This window comes from Berghia stephanieae, chromosome 5 (genome assembly GCF_034508935.2).
Source record: "Berghia stephanieae isolate SIO BIC M18660-M18661 chromosome 5, UCSD_Bste_1.3, whole genome shotgun sequence".
NCBI classification, from domain to species: domain Eukaryota; kingdom Metazoa; phylum Mollusca; class Gastropoda; order Nudibranchia; family Aeolidiidae; genus Berghia; species Berghia stephanieae.
This window is the reverse complement of record NC_088364.1, coordinates 8,556,649-8,568,689: the sequence shown is the minus strand read 5'-3', so window position 1 is coordinate 8,568,689 and position 12,041 is coordinate 8,556,649. Positions and strand designations below refer to the sequence as shown.

The 12,041-nt window shown below is 35.7% G+C and overlaps 1 protein-coding gene across 3 annotated transcripts in view; it reads right to left on the bottom strand.

The window, feature by feature from the left end:
* Positions 1-349: 349 nt before the first annotated feature.
* LOC144972361 (uncharacterized) overlaps positions 350-12,041 on the bottom strand; it is a 12,871-nt gene continuing 1,179 nt past the window's right edge. Inside the window, exons 2-4 of one of the 3 annotated variants that reach the window (XM_078913486.1) lie at positions 7,651-7,734; positions 5,643-5,756; positions 350-4,891 (exon numbers count right to left, since the gene is read on the bottom strand). In XM_078913486.1, the coding sequence (XP_078769612.1) occupies positions 3,831-4,891; positions 5,643-5,756; positions 7,651-7,734 (1,259 nt within the window). In that variant the 3' untranslated portion in view covers positions 350-3,830. The remainder of the gene's footprint in view (positions 4,892-5,642; positions 5,757-7,650; positions 7,735-12,041) is intronic. The other 2 variants (XM_078913487.1, XM_078913488.1) reach the window with 2 other exon arrangements.

The following is a 12,041-nucleotide window of genomic DNA, read 5'->3' as shown; positions in this document are numbered from 1 at the left end:
AATCCAACAAAATGGAATACACTCAAATGCTTACATTATATATTCAAAATAACAGATATAATAATACATAACAGAGAAATGATTTACAAGGAAAAAAATATCATCTCCCAAAACAATAACCATGCATTTGACTGTTTCCCTCCGAGCTAGGACTCCGGCCAGGGCCAGGACAAAACCAAGTAATCTCATTCCGAGACAAAGACAGAAAGCATGTTGGAAAACAGATATAAGGGGATAGAAGACACAGTATGTACCTCCCTGCCCACTATGGAAGGTCAGGAACCCCACCCAGATAAGAGATTTACACGTAGATATAACAATAGAACATATAAAAGAATCCAATCAAATATACATTATTGTAAAAATTTATTCATAAATTATTTCAGTGACACAGATAGTACATTTAAAAAGAATAAGCCTATTTACTATTAAATCATAATTACAAAATGAAATTTATGGCACGATAATGCAGACATTACAGTTTGCTGGTATGGCAGTTTTTTTTGCATCGCTTGCAGCCACAACGGGGCTGCAAAATATCATTGATTTGCATTTTAGCCGCAAAATCAGCAATTTTTTCTCTCCAAATTTTCGAGATTTTGCATTGAAAAAAAAATTTAACAAATTCTTTCTTTTAATTTTAATTTGATGGCTCGTGTAGAATTTGAAAGATAATTAATCAAGAGTAGTTTCTTTTTAACTATCCCATTTTTTCCTTTTTACTAGCGCTGATATGACCTTACATTTGTTGCAAGTGCCGTGAAACCCTTAAAAACAAACAAATAGCTTTCTCTTTCATGAATTATGGGTTTTTAGGAAAGTTAATCCCAAATTTTTGAAAATAATTTGCAAATTTATTGAAATTTTGGTGTTTTTAGCTTGAAAAAATTGGAATATGTATACCAATGGTGGCTGATCATCCTAAAGGAAGAAATCTGTTGTTTGTTATTTTTAGGAGTTTTACTGCACTTACAATTTTAGGTGATTCCAGCATAAGTAAAAACAAAAGTGATGAAGAAAGGGTTTGAGATCTGAAGTTAACACACAAAAGAGAAATTAAGACAAATGGGATTGGGTCAAATACAGAACAGAAGATTCCATGACCAATTTGTTTTTGTTTCTTTGTTTTTTAAGGGCTTTACGGGACTTGCTTAAGGTCAGTGAAAAGGAAGAAAATGGGATTGTCAAAAGTTCTAGAATTACAATTAAAGCACCCAAAGAAAAGGTAAGACAAGGGAAATTGGTTCAAATAAGAAACAGATGTAGATTCCAAGAGAGGGCACACTATCTAAGTTTTTAGTTTGAGATCACCTAAAAGCCTCATCCAGACACAAGCACAGGTCCCCATTAAGAGGAATACACTCATTTATTTACACATATAAAATATGTAAACAAAATATAATACAGTGTATAACAGAGAGATGATTTACAAGACAAAAAATATCATCTCCCAAAACTCGAACTATACATTTGACTGTTTCCAAAAAAATATCTCCCAAAACTCTAACTATACATTTGACTGTTTCCCTCCCAGCTAGGGCATCCGGCCAGGGCCAGGAAAAACCAAGTAATCTCATTCCAAGACAAAGACAGAAAGCATGTTGGAAAACATATAGGAGGATAGAAGACTCAGTAAGCGTCTCCCTGCACGTGGTCAATTTATCAATGCGACTATTTTGACATAAATAAAAGTCCCATCCAGGCACAAGTAAATGATACCGCTATGGGTACATTCAGATGTTTACATTACATAGTATTAATTTAAAACAAAAAAACGAAATTAGTACATAACAGAGATATTATTTATATGAAAAATTATCTCTGACAAAAAAGGAATCATATTTCAACTACCTCCCTCTCCTGTTTGTTTGTATTTTAAGGCGCTTGCAACACATTAAGGCCATATCAGCGCCAGTACAAAGGACGAAAATGGGATAGTAAAAAGTTCTAGGATTACAATTAAAGCATCCACGAAAAGGTAAGACAAAGGGGAATTGGTTCAAATAGGAAACAGATGTAGATTCCAAGAGCACACTATCAAAGTACTTAGTTTGAGATCTGATAAAAGTCTCACCCAGACACCAGCACAAGATCCCACTAGGATGAACACACTCAAATGTTTACAAATCATATGTTGAAAATAAAGAAATAACAATACATAACGGAGAGGTGATTTACAAGGAAAAAAATACCATCTCCAAACACTAAAACTATACATTTGACAGCCAAGGACTCCAGCCAGGGTCAGGACAAGACTAAGTAATCTCATTCCAAGACAAAGACAGACAGCAATTTGGAAAACAGATATAGGGGGATAGAAGACACAGAAAGTGCCTCATAATAAATTTCCTGAACTATATAGTATCAACAGACATTTGATGTATCAACTCCAGAGGTTTTGGGGATCAGCTTTGTTCCATAATCATCCTGGCTTATCACTAGATGTGGCCTCACAACTGCCAACCGAAACAAGCTTCTGTCCTGCGCCATCCTTCAACATTCAGTCACAGGCTTATTCATCCATTCACTGATATCTTGTGACCATCTTCCTCTTTTACCATCCACAATACCTTCTAGAAATTTTTTTCAAGGGTGTCATGTCTCTTGATGTGTTCCACAATACCAATGTTAAATTTTTATCATCGATCACAGAATTACTGGCAAATCTAAAAATTATAAAACTATTTTTCACACATTGACATATGAGTAACTTGCAAACTTTCCTTAAATTAATTTAATTAACAATTGCCCTGTTTATTCCAATGGTTATTTAGAATATCTGCTACGGCGTAATCAAGAGTTAAAAATTAGACCTTGGCCTTCAGATTTGCCATCAATTTGCTCCCTTCCGATCAAAGCTGATGGCTCGATAGACATGAAAATATACGCAAATAAGTACACGTTGGTCTCAATCTATGTTAATTTCCACAATGTAGAAATATAATAAGTAAAATAGACGAGTGCCTGTTCGTAACAGCCTTTATTTCTCCCAAAATCATCATCATCAATCGTGGCTTGTACTCTTGAGCACCTTGCCGGTCAGCTGTCTCCACGAATCTCTGAAAATACTGCCTTAAAAACAATCTTGTTTTGTGAAGATATCTGTGTATTTTCACGTAGTTCTGTAAAATCATTTATTTGCTTTCCAATTCTGTGGTGATTAGATAAATAATCAATCCTGACAGCCTGACTGGGTGATAATTCCCGTTGTTTTATCTAATGCCAAGGCCACTCTGCAAGCAGGAGGAAGCAAAGCGATTTTATCATGTGTCTTCATCAATAGTGAGTGAAAGCAGGCATATCAAATCAAACTCATGCATGTGTGATCCCTTTTTTCAGTCAATGTGTCATTCACTTGAGATTGAATACAGGGGAAAAAATGGCATTAATGATACTTCTTGATGAAGAAATTCCAAAATAGAAAGAAAGAAAGTTATGGGTGCATTCAATTAATTTCAATTCAATCAAAGCAGATTGTTCTAAGACCTTGAAATGAGTTGCCAGGGTTTCTTTTTTCATCTTGATGAATTGATTGGAGATAAATTGTATTTGAATTTGTGTACTATGTAGGCCTACTCGCTGTTCATATCAGAGACTGTGTGCACCCAGCAATGCGAGTGAAAGAAAAGGGCACACACTCTTGTACTGCTTCGCCATGCTTCTTTTTGCATCATTGGTGATATGGTCAGTTATTTTTTTATTTCCTTATTTAATCCTCTCGCTTTACTTTGCATCACCTGCAGTGCGGCCTCGGTCTAAGCCATTTTTGGCGACTGTCTACCCCCCCTGTATTGTGCCTTCTTTCTGGTTACTGTCTACTTAACTTAAATCTACTGGACTATTTCTCCGGAATGGATTCCTGAGTGTCTACGCAAGTATGAACTATGAGTAAATGCTTTTCCACATATTAGACATCGATGTGGCTTTTCTCCAGAATGGGTATTTGAGTGTTCAAGCAAGGTTGAACTTCGAGCAAATGCTTTTCCACATGTAAGACATTGATGTGGCTTTTCACCACAATGAGTTTTTGAGTGATCACGCCAGGTTGATCTGTGAGTAAATGCTTTTCCACATTTCAAGCATTGATATGGCTTTTCTCCAGAATGGATTCTTGAGTGTTCATGCAAGGATGAACTGCGAGCAAATGCTTTTCCACAAGTAAGACATTGATGTGGCTTTTCCCCAGAATGGGTTCTTGAGTGACCATGCAGGAATGAACTTTGAGAAAAGGTTTTTCCACAAGTAAGACATGTAAATGGTTTTTCTCCGGAATGGATTCTTGAGTGTCTTTGCAAGTCTGAACTGCGAGCAAATGCTTTTCCACAAGTGAGACATTCATATGGCTTTTCTCCAGAATGGGTTCTTGCATGTGTATAAAAGTGTGAACTGTGGGCAAATACTTTTCCACAAGTAAGACATTTATATGGCTTTTCTCCAGAATGGGTTCTTGAGTGCCTATCCAAGAGTGAACTGTAAGCAAATGCTTTTTCACAAGTATGACATTTATATAGCTTGTCTCCATGACAGATTTTTTTGTGTCTATACAAAGCTGACATATGAGCAAATGCTTTTCTGCAAGTAAGACATTTATGTAGTTTTTCTCCAGAATTTCTTGGGTGTTTAGGCAAAGTCGACCTATCAGTAAATGCTTTTTCTTTTTGAAACATTTCCTCTTTTCCATCTGCACCACTTCCATTACCAGGTGTATTCTGGGATGTGGACGGTTTTTCAAAACATGTATCACAATTATCCTTGGTGACTTTCTCAGATATTTCAGGCAATTCATCACAATTATCAGTCGTTTGATCATTATCAATTTCCTCATGAGAGTCCACATGGAGTCTCATATCCAAAGGATTGTCACAGTCTTCAACATCTACATCTTTGGGTTCTGCAAAAAAGGAATCGTTTAAAAAAAAAATTATTTATGATATCCTTTAACAAATAACCATAATTTAGCAATGACGATCTCACGCAAATCCTTAGGCCTCGATTTTGCTCACAAAGCACCCAAATTCGTAACAAAATATAGGACGCAGCCGTTTCATACATGCTATCTTTTAAAATTCATTACGGCATTGTTTACCCATGAAAATGATTGAAATTTGGCAGACGGCAAGTGTAGAGGTTACTAAATGTTGTGTCAAAAGGCAAAATTTGTGCGATCACTAGAAATTCAATAAAAATAAGTTTTTGTGCTTTCGAGTGAAATAGTTCTAAAACTACCGGGCGTGGAGGTTTTGCCGCGGACAAGGTAAAATATGAACATTTCTTCTTTTTATTTGTAAAATTTCATTTGAATATGATGAGTACTTTTCCAATATTTTACAAAACATCATCCTAATTTGCACTTCATTTGTAAAAGACAGAAAGCCATTTTGCTCCCCTACAGCACGACTCACAATACGAGTTCGAGACGATTTGTGTAAGATCGTCATTGCTAGATACAGCCATAAATTGAAAAAAAAAGCTGAAAAAGTGTCCCATATTTTTGCATTTTTACACTCAAACTCAAACATAATGAATTTGTAATTTTTACAAACCCTCGTCTTTCATGATATTTTTCTTACATCTGTTTTTTAAAATATAATATCTAATTATAAACTTTCCTAATGAAAAAGAACATTGTTTAATATTCTTACCAGGTTTGATACCCAGAAGAGTAGCAAGCTGTTCCTCTGATTCCAATTTGTCTTTCATCAACATCTCTATCATTCGAGTCACAGTCGATTCTGTAGCCAGACTTGCATAGCCTGCTGAAATAAATAAGAAATAAAAAAAGAGTTATTACAAATATTATTATTATTATTATTTTTATTATTATTATTATTATTATTATTATTATTATTATTACTATTATTATTATTTTATTATTATCATCATCATCATAATTATTATTATTATCATTATTACAATGGAACCCATGTAAAACAGATCAGGAGATAATAGGTTCCCTGCTATAACAAGGGATTCTACAATCCCAGTTAATTCTACCTCTGCCTTTAGTTAACTTCATCGGCTATAAAAAGGACTTTTAAGAGCCTAATATCTCCAAATACAATGCATTAGCCCAATCTACGCTCGGGTAGCCTGCAGCTAAAGACAGCTTAGAGCTAGACTTGGCATAGTTTGAGAATAATGTGTGTGTGTGTGAGTGTGTGTGTGTGTGTGTGTGTGTGTGTGTGTGTGTGTGTTACCAACTACTATACTACATCATTTTCAGTAAACATGGGCCTTGCTGCAGGCAGACAGTGCTTAGCACAAAACACACACACACACACACACTGGTCAGCTTGAAGATAAACAAAAACCAGATAGAGAGAGATATATATATATATATATATATATATATATATATATATATATATATATATATATATATATATATATATATAGAGAGAGAGAGAGAGAGAGAGAGAGAGAGAGAGTGAGATAAAGAGAGAAAAGGGGGGGGGGGGGGGTTGGGGGTTTAAAATGACACAGCAAATTGTACACTTTGTACACACTTGACATAATCAATTGTTACAATTAATTATATGAATGAAAGAGAGGCGCTGCGTACTGTTGTGATTTCTACATTCATAAGAACGAATAAAAATATGGGTCAAACCTGCAAATTTGTCAAAATGAGGAAAATTTACAAGCATTTCTCAAGAGAGGTGAAGCATGGAATTCTTTGAAATGGCATGCGGGAATAGCAATGAGGCACACAACCAGAGGAGCACGGAGGGGAGAGATCTAAATAATAATTATGTCATTTTAATTATGCACCTCTTGTATTTGAAAATTGCGGTTCCTTTGAAAGGTTATACTGTACAACACTTATGGATGCTGGTATTAAAAAAGTTTAGATTCAGTGATATTTTCCATTATTACATTCAAAGCGCCCTCCAGTGAACAAATTCAAGAATGGCGAAAATGCAGCATAGTCATTGTTTGACCATTTGGATTTCGTGGCATGTCTTGTCGGACCTTTATGAGTTAATTTGTTCAGCTTCAACAGTTGGTCGGGTGTTATGTCTTTGTGAAAGGCATTTCTCCTCATCCTATTGGAGACGGGCATAAAAATTCAGTGGACTCCCTGTTTTTTTATATCAATGTTTTTGTCCAGAATATGTAAAAGCACCAACGGGCTGCTTGTGTTGTCCATTATATTATATTGTGTTGTCCACCAGGGAAGAGATATAGTATAAACGCAGTGAAGTGTTAGATAAATGCTTTCTATTATTAGAGCTTTTCAAACAACTCAAAATTATTGGTAAGCTATGCCACTGAATGCAACTTTGTTATGATTATTTTCCTCACGGGAAAGATAATCAACGCACCATTACAATTACAGTAAACATTTAAAATTTGAATCATATTGTATTGCAAATGATGAAAAGATCAAAGGAATTCGGCATTTTGAGAAAACTGTTTGGTCAATCACTATCAGTATTCAAATTTCCTAATGTCACTCAAGATAAGCCTGGATGCAAAAAATCCAGGCATCACATTACGTAACAGGGAGAAATTTTCGATATTCCATGCGCATGGGAGTTGGAATGGACTATACCTGTAACTATATCTCTTTTAAAAAAAAGAAAATACTACCAGTCCAACCTCCAAGTTACTATAATTATAATATTTAACAGATAAAAAAACACTTACTTCTTTGAAGACGCTCCCATACTTGAGTCCTCAAACTACACTGTTGCTGGCTCTCATTGTCTTTATTGAAACATGTTGTCTCTGCTGGGAATTATCAAATAAAAAATATTTTAACAATGAAAAAATCTTTTAAAATCTACTCAGGTTACTTGTATAAATAAATGCAATGACTGAATGAATAAATAAATAAACAAAAAAATAAAATACACATTTAAATCACACTTTACATAATTTCACCAGTCAACACGCTTCATATCGCTTCTTTTTAGAATCTGCCATAAAATCACAGAGAAAATGTTGAGGCACTCCCATTTTTTCTAATTCGATAAGTTTTTGTGATTCCATCCAAAATAATTCCCAAGGAAAATATTGACTCTCCCTAGAACTGCTTGAGATCAACCAAATCCTTCTATTCCCGAACGTGTCTTTCACAATGTAACGAAAGTATCAAGAGTAAATATGGCTCAAAAAGCAAAACAATACGAAAACACATCATTTTGATCTTTGAACTTCATAAGGCGACAGGAAAATTTTTTTTTAAATGACGAGTGATAAAACAAATTACATCTATAATGTAATAAAATAAGCTTTTAGCCCCTTACTGTGGACAGGAAGTGTGTAGATTAATTTTTTTGTCATCCGTGTCTTCTTGAACTATTTTCAAGGCAGGAAAACATAATACAAAATACCATCCATTAATCAACGCGATGCCACGACTTAGTTTAGAACAACGTGCATGTGCCAATGGTTATCTTCAAACTGGACAGTCTGTGACCAATGTCGCAAGAATGTTTAATATCACAAGGAGAACTGTATATTCCTTAGTGGATCGATTTGAAATAACACAAACGGTAAGGGACTGGCAGACCAAGAGTAACAACACAAGGTGAGGACCGTTTTATACGCACCCTACATCTACGGGATTGTTTTAGGACAGTGACTGAAACTGCGCTAGGGTTTCCAGGTACACGAATTGGTCGACACACTGTTCGTTGCAGACTTAGAGAGCATGACATTATCACAAACGTCCATTGATGCGACAACTTCTTAGAGCACATCAACGGTTGGCCCGTCTTCAGTGAGCCTGTACTCATCTGCGCTGGACAATGCATGCGTGGTCATTTGTTCTCTTCTCAGATGAATCACACTTTGTGATTGGAAGAAATGACGGTAGATTACGTTGTTACCAAAGATCACACGAGTGATTTCACGATTCATGTGTCTTGGAATCCCCAAACAGAGGTACATCCAGCACATTTTACAACCCCATGTTATTCCATTTTTTCTTGAACATCCCAATTTTCCATTCCAACACGACTATGCACCATCCCACCGAGCAAGGGATTTTATAGCAGTAAATAATGTGAACGTTATCAGCCTGTGACTTGCAATATCCCCCGATCTAAATCCAATAGAACATATGTGGGACATAATCGGCAGCCAAGCTCGTTCATAAGACCCGCAAAATGAACAACAACTGTTTCACGCCATAAGAACAGCTTGGGATAACATTCCTCAACACCAGCTGGCCAGATTGACCAATTCCATGCGTAGGAGATGCAATGCGGTGATTAGAGCGAATGGGGGACATACTCGTAACTGATTGAATTAGATTCACCTTCACTTCAAATGAAATGACCGCAAGTAATTTTATTAAAATGTCATTGTTTGTCAAAATTATAGTGTATGTTTTGACTTGTTACTTCCCTTTTTGAAGATCATGTTTTAAAAAGTCTATGTTGCATACAAGATCAACCATAAACGTTACAAATTCTAACAAAATGAAAGATAAATGATAGTACTATGATGACACCAGAAATAAACCAGAACAATATTTCATACCAATCCTGTAGGTAAAACAAGTGTATACTTTCTTTTGATCACTAGTATATATATATATGCAAATGCACAAAAATGTAAAAATATACAACCAAGAACCAATACCTAAGATAAGCAATACCTCTGGCCTTTAGTCCAAACTTGTGTGTGTATATTTAAAAGATAGTATTTAATTTAAATCACAGTTGCGCATTAAAAATTCGAACACCATGTGGCAAAAATGAATTAAGGTGACGAGTTGTCTTTGTTTTTATATATATAAGTCGACGGCTCCTCATGGAGAACTTAATATATTTGTTAACTGGGTGATCGCCATCCTTCATAACTTTCTCCATTTTACTTAGACAAAATCTCTTGAACAGTTCTTCCACATTGGAAATTGGGTGAGTATAACTCCTGGCTTTATCAATTATCCGATCAATATGTTTGTAACATGATCCTTCCAATTAAGTTTATTAGTTATTGTTATCCAGAAATTTCACTTTGCTCACTTCTTCTTGTGCAGGATTATGTATTGTGTATATTGAATGTATGATTTTCCTGTTGCTTGTGAATTCTAGAACCTGGCCCTTCTGAGGATGGAATTCCATGGTATTTTCTATTTCCCAGCATTGTAAGATATCTAGATTGGCTTGAAGAATTTCTGTGTCACGTTTAGTTCTTATTGTCCGATATTGAAGGCAGTCATTCGTAAGAAATCTCAGTTGGGTTCCTGGTGTAAGTCTGCCATTAATGTAGATTAAGAATAGGAGGGGGCTAAGAACTGAGGGAAACAAACATCACATGGGCTGACTTTGATGACGCATAATACACAACAACTACCTGTCTTCGATTGGTTAAGAAGGATACAATCCATTGGAATGTTTTGTCTTGTATTCCATATCTCCATAATTTCAGTGCCATGTATGACGGTGGACTTTGTCACATGCCTTGCTGAAGTCTAACAAAATGGCATTAGTTGGTAATTTTTTTCTTATTTATGTTTTCTGCTAGATCATTGATTTTTGTGATCAGTTGTGTTTCACATGACCATTTTATTCCTAAAACCATAAGTGATTCTGTTAAAATTTTATTGGCCTTATATGATTCAAAATTTTGGAAAATACACAACAAAATACAATACCTAATAAGAGCTAAATGAGGCCAATATTGTGGCCTTTGGTGCCTTATCACGGTGATAAAAAAACTGATTAGTACGACATAAAATGCAGGATATCAATTATAAAACAAAGATAAATTACTCATCGAATTTAAACTTAAGGCTTAACCCATAGAGGCCCGGTGTTTACTAAAAAAAATTCCCCAGAGGCCCAGTGTAAGGGGCATAACTCTTAACAAAAAAATACCAACACAAAGTTAAAAAATTATTAAACGAGAACCAAATGACATAAAATTATAATTTTAATTCCTTTTTATAGCCAGATAAATTTGCTTTCGAATGATATATAACATGACATGTTTTGATTTCAATAAATTGGGGGGAAAAAAATATTTTAAAAAAAAAACTCGTTCCCCGCACCCCCATTCCCGTCATTTTCGTCAATCTCGGACTCCAATTCAGTGTCCGAATCACCTTGATCGGGTGCTAACGCCTCGTCTTGTCCATCCCCACCATCGTTTACATCTTCTCTTTCTAGTTCGATATCGCTTTCATTTCCAAAATCCTCTTCATCGTCTACACCATACACCACTCTCCAAAACATTATTCCTAGCGCCACGCAACAAACTCATGAGGTACGGGAATGCCATTTTTCTGAATTCGATTACTCACTTGCTATCAACGATATAAACGTGCGGTAAAAAGGAAACGGAAATAGAACGATCGCATTACGTTTACGATGTTTCCGGTTTAGAATAAAACGAAGTGATTCGTTGCAATAACAAAGTAAACAATATCCGTTTTTTCTCGGGGGCCGCGGGCGATGACGGGCGATGCGGGCCTCAACAGTCGCGGGCGACTCCAGGGGAAGCGGGCCTCTATGGGTTAAGGTGATCTAATTACTTATCAACACAATTGAGATTTCTCGCAGTTCTTGACGAGGCGTGGAGAGAGTTCCAAATATCTACAGTCATGAAAATTAAAGAGTGGGCACGTATTGAGGTCGAACACAGGTCTTTGAATATTTTGAAGACCCCATCGCCATCTCATGTTGACGTCAAACTGCATATTTGAAGAACTCTCTGGAATCCAAGTTGTCAATCTTGTAAATTTGAATTAGATCATCTCTAAGTCTTCTGTACCTTAAAGAAGGAAGTGAAAGGCGTTCCAATCGTTCCTTATGAGACAGATATAATACAATTCAGTGACGGACTTAGTGGCACATATATAATACAATTCAGTGACGGACTTAGTGGCCCTCCTTTGGATGTTCTCCACAGCCATGGACTGTCTTTTATACATAGGGCTCCATATGCAATTGGCATATTCCAAAGTTGGTCTCAATAAAGTCTTAACATTAAAAACGTTGTACAATCAGAATGAGAGAAACTTTGTTTAAAAGTTTCAACCAACTTATTTGATCTTTTAATTATGTCAATATATAGATCAAAAT